General features: G+C 39.9%; 3 protein-coding genes across 5 annotated transcripts; 2 read left to right on the top strand and 1 right to left on the bottom strand.

The window, feature by feature from the left end:
- Positions 1 to 4: 4 nt before the first annotated feature.
- LOC144471193 (uncharacterized) lies at positions 5 to 12,855 on the bottom strand. 2 transcript variants are annotated; one of them, XM_078183020.1, is made up of 11 exons: positions 12,640 to 12,855; positions 4,542 to 4,617; positions 4,199 to 4,450; positions 3,384 to 3,946; positions 3,001 to 3,301; positions 2,419 to 2,920; positions 2,181 to 2,339; positions 1,907 to 2,082; positions 1,619 to 1,825; positions 1,515 to 1,538; positions 5 to 1,051 (listed from the first exon to the last, which is right to left on the bottom strand). In XM_078183020.1, the coding sequence occupies exons 3-11, from the start codon at positions 4,311 to 4,313 to the stop codon at positions 972 to 974; spliced, it is 2,127 nt and encodes a 708-aa protein (XP_078039146.1). In that variant the 5' UTR covers positions 4,314 to 4,450; positions 4,542 to 4,617; positions 12,640 to 12,855; the 3' UTR covers positions 5 to 971. The 2 variants fall into 2 exon arrangements, with proteins under 2 accessions (XP_078039146.1, XP_078039147.1); XM_078183021.1 differs by lacking the exon at positions 1,515 to 1,538 and having other exon boundaries at positions 6 to 1,051; positions 12,640 to 12,854.
- A 727-nt stretch (positions 12,856 to 13,582) lies between these two features.
- LOC144471295 (uncharacterized) lies at positions 13,583 to 17,146 on the top strand. Of its 2 annotated transcripts, none has more exons than XM_078183193.1 (5): positions 13,583 to 13,804; positions 14,296 to 14,376; positions 15,530 to 15,639; positions 15,823 to 16,510; positions 16,590 to 17,146. In XM_078183193.1, the coding sequence occupies exons 1-5, from the start codon at positions 13,742 to 13,744 to the stop codon at positions 16,884 to 16,886; spliced, it is 1,239 nt and encodes a 412-aa protein (XP_078039319.1). In that variant the 5' UTR covers positions 13,583 to 13,741; the 3' UTR covers positions 16,887 to 17,146. The 2 variants fall into 2 exon arrangements, with proteins under 2 accessions (XP_078039319.1, XP_078039320.1); XM_078183194.1 differs by lacking the exon at positions 13,583 to 13,804 and adding an exon at positions 14,043 to 14,214.
- A 526-nt stretch (positions 17,147 to 17,672) lies between these two features.
- Cdk1 (Cyclin-dependent kinase 1) lies at positions 17,673 to 19,350 on the top strand. Its single transcript, XM_078182404.1, has 4 exons — positions 17,673 to 17,820; positions 18,069 to 18,364; positions 18,604 to 18,923; positions 19,015 to 19,350. Exons 1-4 carry the CDS (start codon positions 17,784 to 17,786, stop codon positions 19,262 to 19,264), a joined length of 903 nt encoding a protein of 300 aa, XP_078038530.1. The 5' UTR covers positions 17,673 to 17,783; the 3' UTR covers positions 19,265 to 19,350.
- The last annotated feature ends 323 nt before the right edge of the window (positions 19,351 to 19,673 follow it).

Genomic DNA, 19,673 nt, shown 5'->3' with positions numbered 1-19,673 from the left:
TTAATATTTACAATTACAGTGCAATTTGTAAGTCGACTGAGGAACTTTATGTATGCTTAAAATCCACTATAGCTGATTTATGAATTGAAAACTTTGTAGAATTTTGCACAGTTTACTCAATAGCATTAATTCTTTAGATTAGTTGATTTTTTCATTTATTTATTTATTTATTTCACATTTGTTTTCTTCTTCCTGTATACATACAACGATCCCAGAATTCAATATATTAATTTCTCTTACTTGTCGAACGAAGTTTCATCCTACGCAGATGATAAATATTTTCTTAATACGTACATATAATATTATAGATACAGTACAACGAGTCTGTAGAAATTTTTCTTTAAAAACAGTTTGAACACGCAACAATCTCAAATTGATCGTAGTCGATGTGTAGAAAAAAAACGGAGTCCAAACAATTACTAATTACTATTATCTTAGAAAGTATAAGTCATTTTCTTGTTCTTCCTTCTGCGCATCGAAGATAGATCTCCATTTTAAAAAGGAACTGATATATAAATTATTTGCGATGACGAATGTTTTTCTAACATACCAGTAATTTGAAGAATAAAGCAACTCTTCGATTAATTGTTGCACTTAGAATCGGGCTTTTTCCGAGATAGTTAACAAATAAAAAAGAAAAATTCTATAAGAGCATGGCTAGAAATTTGAACACTTTAGAGTAGATTTGAGCAAATAAATCCTTGGCCACTGCTTGTACAAAACAAATTAATAGTATGGTATCAAAAGGTGGCGCGATTCATGAACGGTAGAAAAATGTCCAAGTATGCGCTACTGGAAAACTATACTTTCATTTTATAATGCATGACATAAAATAATAATTCTTTTCTTTTTCTTTAGAATTGGAACAAACAGTGTAGTCATTAGCACCGTAACATGACTTTTAAAGTATTGTTGACGTCTCTCTCTCTCTCTCTCTCTTTCTTCATTTTCTTTCTCTCCAATCTTAATCCTTAATACCGGAATTGACCTTTTCTGCCCATACCGTTGTGGTAGACTCTGAGCGGTGTGTAATTTCCATTTCCGTTCATTGCTGTGCATAGAAGAAACAGAGGGAGAAGGGTTGAAAACATAACTAATAGAAAAGTATAATTAAAACAATAAAAATTGATTGTACGACAAAATAAACGTTAGTAGAAATCAGTGAAAAACCTAAAGTAATGTGGAAAATATGGAGAATATTAAATCTCTTTTATTTTATATAAAAAAAAGTAATTTCGTAAAGAAAAGTAAAGACCGATGAAAAACAGATATATGAAGCAATTAATAATAAAGCACAATTTGAGAATCGTGAAGTATGTATGCACACATTACGTCGCTAATCATACTGTTTTCAATGGAACTGAGAAAGACCACGGATACAACTAAAATGCAGAGTGTCGAGAGAATTTTGGTCGTCTCAGTGCATATTATTGTTTCAACTGCTTCTGTTTGCAAAATAGCAAATGCAATTATATGTATGGCTCAAACCGATCGAATGATTTCAGAATACTCACTCAGTTCATACTCCATGATAGCGGCTTGTGTAAGAAATATGATTTACATATGATAAATAGCGACACCGAAATTCTTAAGTACTTGGATCGACAAATATATTCACCTTGGACAACTGTAGGAGGCTGCCGAAGGCCTTGAATAGTGTGAGCATGACAACGCGGCTTCAATAGGCCATGATACAGGACAAAGTACAGGGCGGCGACTGCTGCAGCCGCGACTGCCATGTAATGATAAACGAATCTTAACGAGTCTACGATATCAGAATCGTCTACGTTTATGTAAGCACCAATCACGGCTCCGATGCCACGGCCTGTATACAAAAAAAAAGATACGCTTAAAATCTTTGCAGTTTTATGAGTATTATGAGCTATTAAAATTTGACATGCCATACCGATGCAGAAATGAGCGATCACAGGTAGTGCCTGGGCAGTTACAGTTAAATGTCGCGGGACAAGATGCCGAAGGTAAAGGATGGCGGTAACCCACATAATCCCAAGAGTGAACACTTCAAGTGCCTCTGAAATCAAGGACCACCAAGGTCCTGAAACGAGGCTCAAACCTGTAAACCTGAAAACAAGTTTTCCAAGTTTTTGAAACTTCAGAAATTATTTTTCGAAGATTCAACGTTTACAGCGTAACAGGATGTAGTATTACAACTTACCTACCTAATTATGTAGACAGTAAAGGCAGTGATGAGAAGATTACTATGACCGCAATAGTCAACCAGATGCTCAGACTTCCAAAGAAACAGGAAAGCCGGAACTGCTCCTACGGTCATAGCCACACCAATGGGGAACTCGTTGCCTCCTAATTTTTGTAAATGTCTGAAATAGTAATTAATATAAATTCAAAGTTGGGACAGAAAAGACTTCGAAGGCTCGAACGATCAAGGAAATTTCTTACAATGGCAGGTAACTGTCCATGGCGCTCCAGAAGGTTCCCATGATGATAAGAATGATGACCAGAACGGCGGTCTCGCTGCTGTACCTTTTAATAGCGCTCATGGGAAGCGCCAGCATGCCGCTTCTCGTGTGCCACCACCATTCCGGCGGGCTCAGCGGCATGCCGTTCGCACAAACAGCAACGAGGGCTGCTAGAACCATCATGGTCGCGTGCAGAGCTATCGGTAGGTAGTAGAAGGAATTTAGGTTTTCTACCAAAGTACATAGGTAGCCGGTTAATGGACCAAAAATAGCAAATCCCAGAGAGCCGAAGGCTAATTGACGACCCACATCGCCGCGTCCGCAGGACGTTTCTCTCGTTGCTATCACTACCGCGGCGTCAATCAGAACTACGGCTGTCGTTGGAAAAATGTCGGCGACCGATCGTATAGCCAAATACGTCCAGAAGACTAGATACGACCAATCTTCTGTTCGTTCGCATTGGCTCTCTGCGAAGACACTGTCTGTGAGAAATATTCGATAGAATTTAATTCGAATGAGACATTGAATAATTCACAGTAACACGTTAGAAAAATGTTATTACCTGGGAGAATGTAGGGGTCGATCAAGTCGCATTCGATGGTGCAAATCTGACCGACCTCGGCCATTCTGGCCTTCAGTTCGGGTGGTATGCGACAAGCAAAATATTCGGACAGAGGATACGCACACCATTCTTTGTCGCTCTCATTGTTCACCGCTTGACCTAGAGTAGCGTTAACAGACAGAGTGCCGCTGTACTCGGTGTACACGTGGCATACCACATTGTCGCCCTCGTTAAAGCAGAGATGAGGAGGCTCGCTGCCGTCCATCGCGAATTTTCGAGGCTTCTTGTATTCTTCTTGATCCTGAAGAATGTAATATCTTTATATCCCAGAGAGTGATAACACATATCATCGAATAATTTAATTTTCTAATAGGTATACTTACCTGCTGATACATTTCCTGCTCCAAAGGAATGACCGTGGAATCACCGCTTCCATAGGCAGGAATATTCGATTCGGTGGTCACAGCGGTGGAAGCGTAGTCTTCGGCGCGCCATCGCTTTGACTCGGCTGGGTAACAAGCGTAAGTGCAGTCCTCGAGAAGCAACTGCCCGACTTTGCTTTCGTCGGACCACCTGTGGCAAGAGAAATGATCCTTGCACCGCTCTTGCAACACCACCGCGCCCGTTTGATCGCAATTGAACTTGAGACCGGGTCTCCTTCCTCCAGGCAACTCGACGTGATCCACGGTCGGAATGATTAAAAGGAACGTATAGAAAATGGCGGACAGGATACAGGCGATCGCGATCATTATCCTGAGATAACGACCCGTCGAGATCTTGTTGGTTCCACCCTGATGACCCGCCAGCTTGTCAGCGATGGGGCTGGCAATCAGAGGTCCCACGAATGCCACTGCCGGCGAGATCATCGAGATCGCTCGAATCTGCTCGATGGTCAACCCCATTTCCACCATATGCAACGGAAGAAATGGGAAAAGACAGCCCATTCCTGAAATCATTTCAGAACTGATACTTTCTTTCTCAAACGATGTTACCACGCTATTGTGGTTTGTTGCGACATAATACAATATTATACTTATTATAGTAGCATTTCAATATCCTGAAGTTAAGTTGAAATTAAATGTAAATTTTTCTACATTATATAATTAATGAATTCATTTCAAATAATTTTGTACAGTATTGAACAATGTCGCATAGTAAAGTAATAGTAAAGTGTGTAGACAATGAAACAGTACTGTACCACCAAAGAAGAGAAATAATAGGAGCTTCAACGAGAGGAGGTTGGTGTTGATAAGCTTCTTCTTTGGCAGGTCCTTCGTGGCCTCCATCCTTTCGGTAGACGCTGATATCGTCATATCTGATATATTTGGGGGTCAAATTTTCTGTTGATCGGCGCACAAAGAAGTCCAGCAGCTCCGAACGACACGCGGCCGCCTATTACGCTGACGATTCTTCACCTATCGCCATCTTCTAAACCCATTTTTACCTATATCTAAACAAAGAGAATCTGTAATTAATTATTTTTCTTTAATTGAGGAATCTAGAGTAGGATACGTAGAACGCGAGTTTAGGATTCTACTTACTCCATCGGCAACGGTACGAGACGAACGACTGTCGCAACAACGCCCGGCTATCGGCTTGATTCTCAACGAGTGGGTGCTAGAAACGAAATATTAACGATATTACTCGATAGTCGATTAATAAATGATAAAGAAACGGATGCGCGAATGCAACGAAAATCTCGACAATTAACGGTCTCGTAAGAGGTCTTTCTTCAAAGTCTCTCGGTCATCATTATTCAAGTTGAACCCCCTGCTTCTCGCAGATCAAATTAATAAAGGATAGAATACATTCGAGGGACAAATTAATTTCTGACAAGAATCGCGACAAGAAATAGTTCCAAGAATCTTGCGACCTTCAAAATTTGTGCCAAGGCAGAACATTCGTGTTTGTATTATACCGAGAAGATGCGCCAATATCATCAAATCCGCTCCCTCATATGGCAACTCAAGTGTCGAGAGGCGTATTCGGTGCAGATGCGCATCAATTTGTCACGGTTGCACGCGGCAATCACGGCGTACATCGTGTCAAGTTATTTACACGTATATACACGTTCATACACGAGCACGACGCACGCGTTGCATTTTGGCCCCGCAACAGAATGTATTCGGCTATTATTAATAGATCGGCGCGTTACAAACCATTCTCCACAGACGCATTGGAAACAATATCGCGTTCCAATGATTTTCGCCGGTTCAACCGGAAGTCGTTTATCTAGAAGCAATTATTCTTCGCCGTTTGATTTCTTATAATTCGTACTATAAATACACTGCAAATGCAAATCTATCATCTTCCTGTCTCGCTACTCAAAAATCGTCGAGATTCCCCGGTCGTCTGGTAGTTTCAATGTTAAGCATATCCTTTTCCGAAACGAATTAACGAAATTAAATTTTCCCAAGTGTTTACGGGCTCCCATTCCACCGCGTAGCGAGTAGAACGAGAGAAGAGGAAACCAACGGTCCACGTTTATTCTACGCGACAAAGGTTTCGCGAAGCTCGCAGCTGTTTTTTAATAGAAAAAATCCGAGTCACTTTAATTCCTCGACGAATATTGAAGCACCGTGTATCCGTGGACGCAAAGGCTTCGAGCGTTTCATACACACTTAGTGCGCCCTTAACCCTTCGGGTTCGAGTGTTCGTTCTGCCCCCGAGAATAAGGAATAGGGGTTTAAAGCTAAAAGCGACCAGGCGAAAGCAGAAGCGGATGAACAAATTAACCATCGCTTCTCCTCGGATTTCCCTAAATTGATTAACGGGCCCGGTGTAATCGTCACCGCGAAGAGAACGAGAAGATTACGGCATTGCGTTTGGTCACCTAGCGATTCTCCGACATGTCTTCCACCTACGCTCATAATTAAACGTCCGCCTGTTTCGCTCGACAGACCGGTTCCACCCTTGCGGACGTTCCAACCGGTACACGGTACCAACCGTCTTCGCGACAGACTTGATGTTGTCGAAAAGGAAATGCGAATTAACGGCTCACGAGCTCCAGCAACGACTGTCGCACGGCTTTAACGATTCCGATTCGGATTCAACTTTTTCGCTGTCGCTCGACGAATAGACACTTTCACCCCTCTGGGACTCTTGTTCCCTTCGAATCGTACCAAGAGACGAACTCGAATTTTTTTCGTTCGTTTTTCGTCGGAAGAGAGTCGACGGAGCGACGGAGTCTACGGCGTTCGGCGAGACAATCGAGGCTTCGACATTTCAATTACCTCCAGAAAGATGACCGAATTGAAACGATGAAATGAATTACACCGGAATTATCAGACAAGCAATTAACAACGATTCGAGTAAAATATTACCGCCTATTTACAAATTCTCTTTCTTCTCTTCGGTAGAGCGGTCACGCAGTTCTTTTTCATATCTTGATTTTCAACTCGCACTCGTTAAATTGCTTGAACCGTTCTTAATTCCGATTATCAATGGGCTTTCTAACGACTGTTTCGATAGCGCCGACAGCAAACGCATTCGCATAAACGCGCGATCGGTCGTGGTTAGAGGCCTTTTACCGGTCACCGATTCCAAGAGAGGCGCCCCGGGTCAGCGCCGCTTTCCAATTATCTTGGAATCGGCCTTCGAGTACGGAATAAACGCGGCGAGGCACGCTGTGCGTGCACGGGAAATGGCAACCCTAACTGGGTCAACGACAGGTCACGGAAGCTTCGAACGTTTTCGCTCGCCGCAACGAGAACAGGCGTCGCGTTTCCCGTTTACGTTCGCGCCGTGAAAATTGAGCGCGCACTTCTTACCCCGCCGAATCCACATCTTTAATAAGCGTCGCAGCTTACGAAGCAGGACGAAGCTACGCGGTGAAAACAAGTTCCTTACGAGACTCCGAGACCCGTGTTCCGTCTCTCTCGAGATCCGATTGCGGTCACGGTGATCATCTAAAAAATTCAAGGGCAATCAATAGATCCCTTACTATCGATACCTGACGGAGTATCTAATTAAAAAGTGAGAAGTAAATGTCGTGCGAACCTATTACCGCCGCCTGCCTACCGGATGCGTGCAGCTATCACGCGAACAAATTGTTCGTTATTGTGATTCGCAGCAGAATCTCTTCGCCATCGAGAAATCTATAAATAGTAACGTGCAAACATCGCCTTTTAAACCGGCAGAATTCATTAAATGGTTAGCCGGTCCGCGTTACGACCAACGGAAGTCGTGATCGTGATCGTGATCGTGATCGTGATGCGTCGCTGCTAACAAACTGACACGCATGGAAGTGATCCAAGGAGCCCCGGTTCGTATCTTTCCGTCTCGGCTGGTCTGCGAAACGGAAATACAATGCGTTAATTTTTAAATACGGATACGTAATCGTTTTTCTTTTCACCAGGTACAATATATCTGGATGTCCTCCGTGGGACTAGTTTCTTACGTCATTGAGAACGAGAACAGGTTGCCGATTACGTCAACATTCGCGGCGAATACCTTGAAATCTATCCGCGCGCGCGCGACCGTTTGGCGAGACTGCGATTGAACGCGATCGTTCCTCGAGGAGTTCGTTACAAATGCACGGAATCAGAAAATCCTGCACACTGGCTTGCGTTATGCTAAAGTCACAATAGAACCGATATCGGTAGGTTCTGCCCCTACTATCTCCATCGTGAAACGGTAATTCTTTTATCCGGACAAATAATCTCGATACATCGTTCGCAAACTGGTCTCCAATCCTACTTCTCGCACACCAAATAATAAACGTCCAAATTGAATTCGCCTGCAACATGAAAAACGTCCCCTAATCAAACTTTTCAACCGAACGATAGATTATTGATCGTCTTGCTAGAATAATCTCAAAGAAATAAGTTTGAAATCGTGTCGCCTTATATGTTTCTCTTTAATAGATACCGTGTAGATATGAAATTCGAGGTCGACCAATGAAAACTTGCGAACAAAGGGTTGGATTGGTAAGAACACGCGCGGACCTACCACCTGTACGCACAGAGGCGTCACTGCGAGGAGCGTGCGTGTCCTTCCACCCATGCGTCGCCCTTGCACGACGATTACAACCACCGAGAATTGGGTTAATGAAATCGTGCAAGAGGAAGGTTCAACTGTTAGGCTTCCCTTCCATTCACGCCTCTGCCCTAGACATTTTTATAGTCTCGAATGGCTGCCGACTTCTACGTACAAACAGATTGTACACACTTGCCGAAACTGTTGTAAATACTGGATATTTCAATATCATGATTTAATTGAATTTAAGTATACGCGCCGCATTATTTATCAATTGTTTTGGTGCTCGCTATTTTAGAACAGAGCTTAGAGAACGTACTACCGTCAGTTGGAATGATCTGTACAATTATCCAATCGCGAAGCACAACACTTAATCGAACCATCGTTTACGCTTAATCCGAAACTGTCCGCTAGAAACGGTCGCACGCTCGACCGGAAGCATTTCACGGCAAAGTGGCCCCCTCCGATTTTTGCTTGAACTCGATATCATTTCCGTGCGGGGAAATAAAAATGGCATGTGGCTCGCGACAACAGTTTCGACGACTATTTTCACTCTGTTGACACGAACGGCGGCCGCTATAAAAATATATAGCATTATTACTGCGATCCCCGTTCGACTGGTCTAATCGGTATTTTCATCGAACAAATACAAGGCGCTGCTAAATTTACACGAAATGTTCCTCGAGCTCAGTCAGCACTCATCTAAACAAAGATAGAAAAGGAATACAGTGAATAGAAATGAAAAAGACGTGTAGATATCAATAAAGATGCCGTCGTAGAACAAAGTGAACGTGCGAGAAAAATAAATTTGATTTTTAGTCATTTTAAAGGCAGGAATCCTTGCACTATGATCAGAGTCGATAACGAAAGTATGACGTTAGGGGCTCGGTCGAATCGATCTTTCTTTTGTATTCGCGCGAGACGTCGCGACGGAACGCGGACGAGACAGATTTTACGATCGATTCGAATTACTCGCTCATGCGATCGCACGGTTAAATGCCTAATTCAACCCCATCTCCTCGAGCCCCCGGCCGTTTCGTCATGGTTTTGACTGCCCCTCTCTGCACGCTGTTCCCCTCGCCATATGCCAGAAGCTGCGATCAAGCTCTCGAGAGTAAATTATACAGATACGTCCTGGTAGTTGTGATGTCACCGCCACCCTACTACGTACACTGATTACACTTTTCTTGTTCCCACTTTTCGATACAGCTGTTGCACGACCGTTTTCCCAGACATCTACTAAGTAATTCCTAGCTGAACTGATCCACCTAAAAAACACACTGTTACCTTAACCGCAGAGCTTTGATTTTCATGAAATTTCAAACAAATTCAGCTGTTACGCGTAGCAGAGAAAGATAATAGTAAAGACTAAATATTACATCGAAGTCTCCTACAATGAGAATTACAAATGGTGTTTACGTCGCGTGCACAGTTATAGTTGAAAACTCTGTACGACTTCTTCGGCAAGTCCATTATAAAGCGACTTGGTTTCCTCCTTCCGACAAACGCGCGTCTAGGTACGGTCTCCCGATTGATTTTACAGACTTTCTTAATATAACCGACTCGCCAGAACACTACAAACGCCTTTATCATGATCTTCTATAAATAAAATAATAGAATCGGAACCGAACGAATCATGGCAGAGTCGATTATCAAATCTGAACGAGGTCTACGAACGTAAACAATACCCTTATATAACATATATTAGTCGTCTTGGTATTTAAACTAGTAGAAATATTTTGATACAAGAAATATTCTCCAGAAGGAGAAGTGCTGAAGCAAAGGAAAAGTGCTCGACGTACAAGAATACAAATTGTTGCAATAGACAAGAAGGTTGAGAACACTGTGATCCAGAGCTCTAGGTTCTAAAGGAACGATAGAGAACAACTTGCTGGTACAGTGTCTGCCTGATATCAATAACGTTAGGATCTCTGCTCTTACATTGTTTATTTTCAGCGCGGGCAAAAGGAACAGGACATATACATATATTCACCGTATGGTGGATAACGGAACCTCGTTCGCGAGCAAGCGAGCAAGCGAGCAAAAGTGCAAGCGAGCAGGCGAGCAAACAGGACACGTGTCTTTCGTTCGCGTGCATGTGTTACACATCGTACACGGCGTATTATAGTGTACACGCGCGCAACACGCACGCGGAACGACGAAGGAAACGAGTCGTCGAAGGTATCGTTGTGCGACCGGATTTCATCGGATTACTCGACGAATTTTTCGGCCGAAGATTACATGGTGTATTCCTTTTCTAAGACTCTCCATGTCTCAACGAAACTCGTCTACTAAAAGTAAAACCACGTTTCCTATGAATACAACGAATTTTGCCCGCGCTCCCACGCCATGTTCCTTAGATTAACGGTAGTCGATATGGTCCTGAGCCACTCTATCTGGGAAATTGCATCGGAACGATTCGATATCTACTTTTAAAGGAAATCGGATCCTGGCCGAGAATCCTGTCAGCCAATTAATGCTCCTCGCTAACAAAATTACCGATATTCCAGTCGACGTCTCCCCAACCAACTTCGGTATACGGATTCTTTATCAGATTGTTTCTTGCTTCGAATTTTTCGGCTAATCACTTGCTTTTTTTTACGCCTTCTTTCTCCTCGATATATCCGCTTTCAGCTTGAACGCTATGTATTACTATGTATTCTTGCCGCTGTGCTCATTGCTTCCGAGGCGAGTTCCATCCGTTTTCAATGTATTAGTGTTTCGCCTGGTCGATTTACTTTCATAGCTTTAGTTCTGAAATATTTATATTTAAAACATAAAAGCGTTTCAACTGTTTCTAACTAAATAGATTTCAGATGCTGTTTACACACATACATAATAAATATTCGATCAGCTAATGTATCTTCTTCCATTTAACGGAAAGAAATAAATGGGAGGCGGAGAAAGTAGAATGAGATGGGAGAACGAGTCGTGATAACCTTACATGTTCATTTCCACGAGTTGCAATCTTTTCAAAGGACTGAAAAGCTTTTCCGAATTAACGAATCCTAGTCCACGACGTGGAAGAAACGCGCGCAAACAAGCCCACCGTAGCCGTGAGAATTTCGAATGAGTTGAGTAAGTCGTCCGGCGGATATCTAAAAGTTAATAAAGTTTTCCGTTGACTGGATTCGATTCGTTATTTTTTTCCCCAGAGATGACACGATCTTTTCCATTAAGAAACAATGTTATACTTTGCACTAATAATATTATCTGAATGCTTTAAAAACAAATATGTTTACCGAGCGGTACAACAATGGCAGAAGTATTTAGAAGAAGACCAGCGATCTCGTCGGTAACTACATCGATCTTAAAATATTATTTTAAGCGTTTCTTTATTTATTTCTGATACTTTTTCAAATATTTTTACCTAGCTCTGGTCACGATCGTTCTTCATCTTCGTGTATCTCTAAATCAAGCTTTACGTTCGGAACCGCATGGTACCTAGATTCGGATCGATGTAATAAATCACACAAATTGAACGCAAATACAAATCAAAGGACATACCCGGTTATTAGATAGTGGATCCTGTTCCCGAGCCACAATTTTCTCGATACCGATAACAGTGTTCTGTTAAAGAAATAGGAGTTATTCTAAAATACACGCATTCGCTGGAACCTAGTTTCGTGAGAACGTCGAGGGCTTCATAAATTGCAGTTAATCCTGATTAGAACCGCCGATAAGTAGGATGATTGATTCCTAAGTACTCAATGGAAATTATAAGATGCATAAATCGAGATATTGCTTCATTCAAATATGAAATGTTGAATATGTACACACCATCGTGAATGTTCTATCCCATTCTATCAAAAAAAAACATTTTCCACGCCTGGCCACCGATTTATAAACATGGTAAAATAATGGTCCTGTCATTGAAGGAAAATTCGATTAAAGTACCGAAATACGTCGAAATTTTGATTTCAATCGAATATTTTATCTCGCAGCCGTTTCACTGGTTCCATCAGCGGAATATAGCTTATTACGCCATCATAGAAATTATGATCGATGGTGAACAATCGACAATTTCCAATCTCGTGCAAACGATACAAGATGCGGTCGATAGAAAACACCGATTGTAAACATCGCGTTCGCAACGTGAATCGCGTCTCGAACAAATTCACCATTTTATAACCTGATCGGGATCGTTTGCGAAACTCTATCTCATATTATTCGAACGTAAGTTAATACGAGAAATGTTAATTTAAATGGACATTATCGATGATAACAATAACGCGGATCAATCAAGGAACGATTGATACCGAACCGCCCGGATCCGCGTGTGAACGAGCCACACAGCATTAATCACAGACGTCATTGACGCTTCTGTCACTTGAATCCGGTCTCGGTGGTGAAATTAATTAAAGGAAGAGAGTGTAAAATGTGTGCGAGTGTGTTGTTGATGCGATACGTTCGCGGTACAGTTGACACGCCAGCGAAGGATGTCGTCTGTTAAAAACAATTGACTATGATTTCAAGCTAAAAACGAGGTCACGTAGATCTCAAGTGTTGCAAGAGAATCGACGACAGGTCGTATGCACCGAACGCATACTTCGATCCTTTCGAAAGGGTTGCTATCCGAGCTAACGATGGTTACGATGTTTACGATAGTCACTGTGTTCAACGTGATCACGGTGTCGAAGAAAACTTAGACGCATCACTCACCCCCAGGAGACCAGGTTCGTTGAACTTTTTTCTCGACTGTTGTGCAGTAACAGGTACGGGTCGACCGGGATCAGAAACTGGCGCGAAATCACTACCTCCGGAACGACGGTTCCAGCACGAAGTCTGCTGAGCGACTGTTGCGTCCCGGTTCGTTCATTCGTTCCCTGCACGCCGGCTCGCGCTTCTCCGCGCGTAAACGTCAATGCGAACAGCTCTCTACCATCTACCCACCTTTATAACACCTTTTTTGCGCACCTTCCATACCCTCTGGAAATCTATATGAAAAAAAAATACGACATTTCCTTTATCCATCACGGGATTATCTTGTAGCCGTCAAGCCATTACTGCTGGTGTACTTCAAATCGACTATGTAATTATTTATCGAGAACAATTGGTTTTTTCTTTAAAAAAAAACCAATGTTCTAGCGTTTAATTCAATATTATTTTTTATTTGAATGCGCGTAAAAGAGATTTTACGGATACAATTTACGCTTTCAATTAACGTTAACTAACTTCCTATTTTGATATTTAAATTTAAAAAAAAAAAAGAACATTGAGTTATCGTCAATTAAAATTTCAATCATGAATAATGTAATTCTACTATTTGTAATAAATTCTTCAATGCACCTTCGCTAGTATTTTGCTATTATCATTCTTGTTTGCGAAAGCCTTATTATTTTCTTTATCGGTGTATAGTAGGGAAAACGAATCTAATTTCGTCCATCTCGTATTCTATAAAAAAAAAATTCCTCCACAGATTTATTATTAGCAGGAACAATAGTGGGTCGTTAGTTTCGCAAACTGACAAACGATTTTTCTAATCATGATAATTCCATCGACCGGATCAAATTCCTACGGATATTTTCGAATCCGCGCCTAATTTTGTACGACCAACCGCATTTCCTGTATATTCACGTTCTCCTTCCACTTCCGCTTCGCTAACCCCATTCGATGGGAGCGCTATGAAAGCACAATACGATGCTGGTCAAACATTCTCGACCAATGGCGTTTTCTCGCAAGACAACCTAGGATCGTTGCGCCGCCGATAGTCACGATAATATTTTAAATAGTTCGTGCCCTGTATTTACGAATTTACGCCGTTATGGACTCGTTAGCAAATTACGCTAGCGACGGAGATAACAGTAACAATTCAGACGATTCAAAGGTGAGTATATGCCTGTAAATTCTATTCGGAGATGGTCGATAGTAACTTTGCCTCGACATCCATGACGCTTCAGGAATATTTTAGTATACATACATTCACGACATGGCTTCTAGGATAGTATCCGCAATTGTAGGATAGCTGTATCATTTCGGGAAAACTTCTCAACGAATTAATTTTTTTTGTAGATTTGTTTCCAGTGGTTATAAAATATTTAATTAATCGATTTATGATCGTAACAACCTTTTGATTACTGCGCTTGTCCCTCTCTGTTATACGCATCTATTACAAGGTTGCATGTAATAGATTAATTGAGATATAATTTTTATTGTTAGTAATCTGCATAGGTGCAGTACATTTATATAAATTTATATAGATCATTCGCTAATGTTAACATTAAGCTGATACTAGTGGTAAGAGTAAATCAATAACTTATTAGGCATTTATAACTCATACGTTATTATTTGTTTCACAATGAATGTTGTTTTTCAAAGATGCCGTACGAAATGCACAATGATGCTAGCAAGAGAGCCAGTGACGCTAATTATGATCCGGTACAAATGGACATGAGTGAGGTACAGTGAAACTAAATGTTTGCACATGCTTTTTCATAGTAATAAGTACATTACAACAACTACTAGGACCTTGATGACTTTACGAGGCTGTATAAACATCTAGGGTCATATACCTGTTATATAAAAGATCTTGTATTTGGTTTTTGGAGGTCATATCAGAATCATCGGATTAAAATATAGTTCTACCACAGTACATGCATTGCATTTTTGTTTAGATCGAATATGTACAAAAAAATTAAGCATTAGGATTTCTCTGTTTTAGTATGGTTCTTAAATCAATTAATGTTCCTGTATAAGTTTCTCTTGGTCACCATTTGCATTTATATAATACATTTTTAATCAAATAACGTCTTGTTTTGTATTGCAATGTATTAAATACTAAAATATTATCGCCATAACTTTAAAGCCCGAATTATCAGCTGGTTGAAACAATGCGGTTAAACATTGAAATATTAAGAATTTAAATAATAAGTAAACGGGACTAGTGCCATTTCGTGAGAAAATATTAACACGTAGCTCTGTTGGTAATACATGATACAATATCTACGCACCTCGGCAAGGTCTATGCTGTGTGAGGGTCTTTCAAGACTACCCCAAGTCCTATTCAGCAGAGAGAGGTGAGTAGAGGAAGCTGGAAGAAGGTAACACTAACAAAAAATCAACCATCAAAAGAAACCACATGTACAAATACATTTGGGTAATAACTAACTGCTAAAGCAGATAAACACGAAGGGCCCTCATATCCCTATTTATCTTTTACAATGAAACTGTAGAAGATAAAAGATTTATACATGGAATAGAACTTTTGTATCAAGTACAACCAATGCTGTAAGAAAACAACTTATTATTCTGAAGATTCTTAGTGTTAAGCGCATTAAAGATTAGGATTTATTCATTTCAATATGATCGCAAAGTTCAATATTTTCTAAGACTGCAATTTTGTGTTTAATATCACAAAGGCGTGTAGACATATGTATTTATTGAACTTAGTGGATACAAAGTTGCAGTGCCAAGAACATTGAATTTTGCTAAAACTGAGGGTACTGAAAGACAATTTATAATATAGAGTTCTTGCAATATAAATAAAGATCTATGTTTCACTTACTGATGTGTGAAAAGTGTATAGTAATGTGTATCATTTTTATTTCTGTAGGAAAGTAACAACAACAATTCGTCCAGAGAATCCAGTAGCGAACGCGCAAGTCCAGTTACACAGTCAAAGACAGACTCTTCCCGAGCATTACCTTCCCCCTCAGACCAGAGGTGAGCTGGTTTGTTGTTTAAAAGCATATACTCATTTAAAAACAAAATCATTTGCTTTTTCTCGATGCTGCTTCTATATGTAAATTTATAAGAGAAACTTGCAACATATTTACCACATAAATACATACAGAATAATAATACGAATCTGTGTGGTATACCCTGCAGAACGTAATCGTTTTACAGGCGATCTGATCATGAAAATCATTCAGCAAATTCAAAAGACGAGCACAAGCGAGGAGATCGGTCCGATCGTAATAGACACATGAGTGACAAGGGACGCCGGTCATCCTACGACGATAGAAGGCAACGAGAAAGTAGTCACAGGGATAGTAGGGACGTAAAAAGAAGTCGAGATGAGGAGAGGAAGTCACGCGACGATGACAAGAAGAAGGAGAAGAGTTCATTGAGCTCTACTAGGGACGAGAAGGCCGATGACAGAGAAAAGAATGAGAAAGACCATCACTACCGTGATGATAGAAGAGACCGCAACCGGGACAGAAATGACAGAGATAGGCGCAGAGACAGGGACAGGGATCGAGATCGCAGGCATTCTAGGGATGATAGATCGAAGGACAGACACCGGGAGGACAGATCTAGTTATCACAAAGAGAAGGATCGTACACGATCGAGGTCAAGGTCCAGAGACCGTGCACCACCACCTTTCCGTACAATGAGCTACAGAGAGGAAAAAAGCAGGAATAAATTGGCTCAACTAGAGAAATTAGGCATTGAATTGAAAGCACCAGAAGGAGGAGACACCCCCACACCTGGTATACAGAACGAACAAAATTATTATAATCCTTTGGCAACTGCGACACAAGGAAAATATGCTGAACAAATACAGAAGAGGAAGCTTTTATGGGCAAACAAAGTAGGATTTTTACCCTATAATGTTTCTTTTCATATTCTATCAAATTAGTCTTATCCTTTTATGAAATTTCTACTTCTAGTCAAAGCAAGACGAAGGTAAATCGTCCACAGCAGCGACAACTGCGAACACGTGGGTGGGCACAACATTCACTCACGATCAGGATGGTAAAGTAACCGCAAAATTCAAGCGACTGATGGGCATTAAAGACGATCTACCAACTACTACAACAGCAGGCGCTAAGCCTGACATATTGAAGAAACAAGAAGAAATGTTTAACAATATGGAACAACAATACGAAGTAGCCCGCGCTACTACTCACACGCAACGTGGTGTTGGATTAGGCTATGCCACTGGCGGCTATCAATTTCCACGATAAGTACAATGAAACGATTCGCATGTGTGGTCACTATTAACAATGCCGATCGCAGACGCAACCAATAAAGTTTTATCATTAGTCTGGCAATTTTCTCAGGACGATTACAAGGCAAAGTATTGATTTGAGAAAACGTGTTATAAATAGTGACTATATAGAGATAATTACTAGACTTTGAAAATAAGGGTCCGAAAGATCTTGTTAGAGTTATATGTAATTATATTGTATACATTGAAAATAAATTTGTTAATCTCTGCAGAGAATATCGATGCTCTCGATTATGATTATCCTTAATTAGTTTCTGATTATGAAGAAGCTGCGAATGAAGTAGTAATTTCATTCCTTATTGGAACTGCTACAAAGTGTTGAAAGTTACAAATTTGTCAGGGTGTCATACCGATGTTAGTGATGTCAGTGAAAGAGGTTCTCTTAGGTTAATTGTATCTACATACATGTATTAAATATAACATAACCTTAACATACATGTACTAAAGATGGCTTTTCTTTCCTGTCTTTTCTTTTGAAATAAATTTTGGATAAATCTAATAGTATATTCGTTTATTCATCCTCTCCTGCCTTTCTTGTGAAAGCATTTATAATGAAGCAAATAATTCAATCAAACTAAGGAGAAAAATAGCGGGCATAGGGAAAACACCTGCGCCCGATTGTACTCGTAGTCATAGCAACAACAATTTTGATTGGTCGAGAAATGTCCGACTAGTTCCGATATTGCCCGAATACTATATATGTGGCGTTCCGACATTTGAATTTGATAGTTACGCCAAGAATCGTTACAAAGTTCCTCGTACATCTGTGGCATTTTGGCATTTACGAAATTTGTGATTTCGAAGCTAAAATTGGGCATCAATCAGCCTTACATCATACGGTCGTACCTCCGCCATGGAAAACTTCGTAAAGATCGAGAAAATCGGTGAAGGTGATTTGACAATGCTTTCTCTGCAGATCCATGGTTTTCTAATCGAGTTTTGCGAAACTTTTTGTGTTGTTAGTTAGGGTTTGATTGATCCTCATGCAATTACAAGTATTTCTTTTTCCGTTGATTTACAAGTTAATCATTCTTTAGCATATGTACATGTTCTTGGTAAAATAAATTTTATTGCCATGGAATATTGTTATTTGTTATAAAATAATATGAGAGGTAGTACAACAAAGCATTTTTTTTAGGAACTTATGGAGTGGTTTACAAAGGGAAGCATAAAAAAACAGGAGAAATTGTTGCAATGAAGAAGATCCGATTGGAAGTCGATGATGAAGGAATCCCACCAACAGCAATTCGTGAAATCTCATTGCTAAAAGAATTACAGCATCCTAATATTGTCAGACTGGTAGATGTACTAATGGAAGAAACCAAATTATACCTTATTTTTGAATATCTTTCTATGGACCTAAAAAAGTATATGGACAGTCTAGGTAGTGGAAAGTTATTGGAGCCAAAAGTGGTTAAATCTTATCTGTATCAGGTTGGAAACTACCAAAACTAATCTTTTTTTTAAGAATAATATTTTATATGTTTTCTGTACCAAATTTATTGATTTCACTTATGTTAAAAAAAATGCTTTTCATCGGAAGCATTTTGTGTCTTATTATAGTAGTTTTAAAACGATATTAAGTTCAAGGCACTTCTTATTCCATTAGGTTCTAGATATTAAATAAAATGGAAAGTGATCTGTAGGTATGTTCTAATTATACTTTGTTTTAGATTACTTCTGCTATATTGTTCTGTCACAAACGTAGAATACTACATCGTGATCTAAAACCACAGAACTTATTGATCGACAAAGCAGGTGTCATTAAAGTAGCCGACTTTGGTCTTGGGAGAGCATTTGGCATACCAGTTAGGGTATACACGCACGAGGTAGTGACTTTGTGGTATAGGGCACCCGAAATTCTTTTAGGTGCCAGCAGGTATTCTTGCGCCATTGATATATGGAGCATAGGATGTATATTTGCAGAAATGGCAACTAAAAAACCACTGTTTCAAGGGGACAGTGAGATCGACCAACTGTTCAGAATATTTCGGTATAATATATTTATGACACATTTTTGCAATATTATGCTAATTAACAATTAATTACGCTAATTATTAATATAAATAATAACTATGTTGTAGTATACTAAGGACACCTACTGAAGAAATATGGCCTGGTGTAACTCAATTATCAGATTATAAGGCTACATTTCCAAATTGGATAACTAATAATTTAAAATCGCAAGTGAAAGTGCTAGATAATGATGGACATGACCTATTGGAAGCTATGCTTGTTTATAATCCAACGCATAGAATATCTGCACGAGCTATACTGACACATCCATTTTTCGATGATTTAAATTTAAATAAATTGCCGTCAGCAAAAAATTGAAGAACTACGAACGGATGATTGTGTGTGTATAAGAGATGGTTGATTGTATATTGCTCAGATTTTGTGACATTTTAATCACGTGACTATACAGGGAATATAGGCTATTCCGGCAAGCTAATTTGCATGTATATGTAAAATGAATAGCTGATACGTAGAATCTCGAAAATATAAGGACAATTTTATAATATTGTTAAACTACTTTGGACATATTGAAAATATTAAAAGGAACAATTTATTTTTATTTAATTTCTATCTTGTACAATCATTTTCGAAAATAATTATCTTGCATAAAGATCGGCTCTCTAGTGATTACATTTAGATAATGTTAACAATTTTATTAAGGAAACATCTGTCATTTTAACATATATATTATTCATTTTAACGTTTTATTTGCTCTTATCGTTTATTG

The sequence above is a fragment of the Augochlora pura genome, chromosome 6 (assembly GCF_028453695.1).
Source record: "Augochlora pura isolate Apur16 chromosome 6, APUR_v2.2.1, whole genome shotgun sequence".
Classification (NCBI taxonomy): Eukaryota; Metazoa; Arthropoda; class Insecta; order Hymenoptera; family Halictidae; genus Augochlora; species Augochlora pura.
The sequence above is the reverse complement of the archived record's forward strand: the minus strand, read 5'-3'. Positions and strand labels throughout refer to the sequence as shown.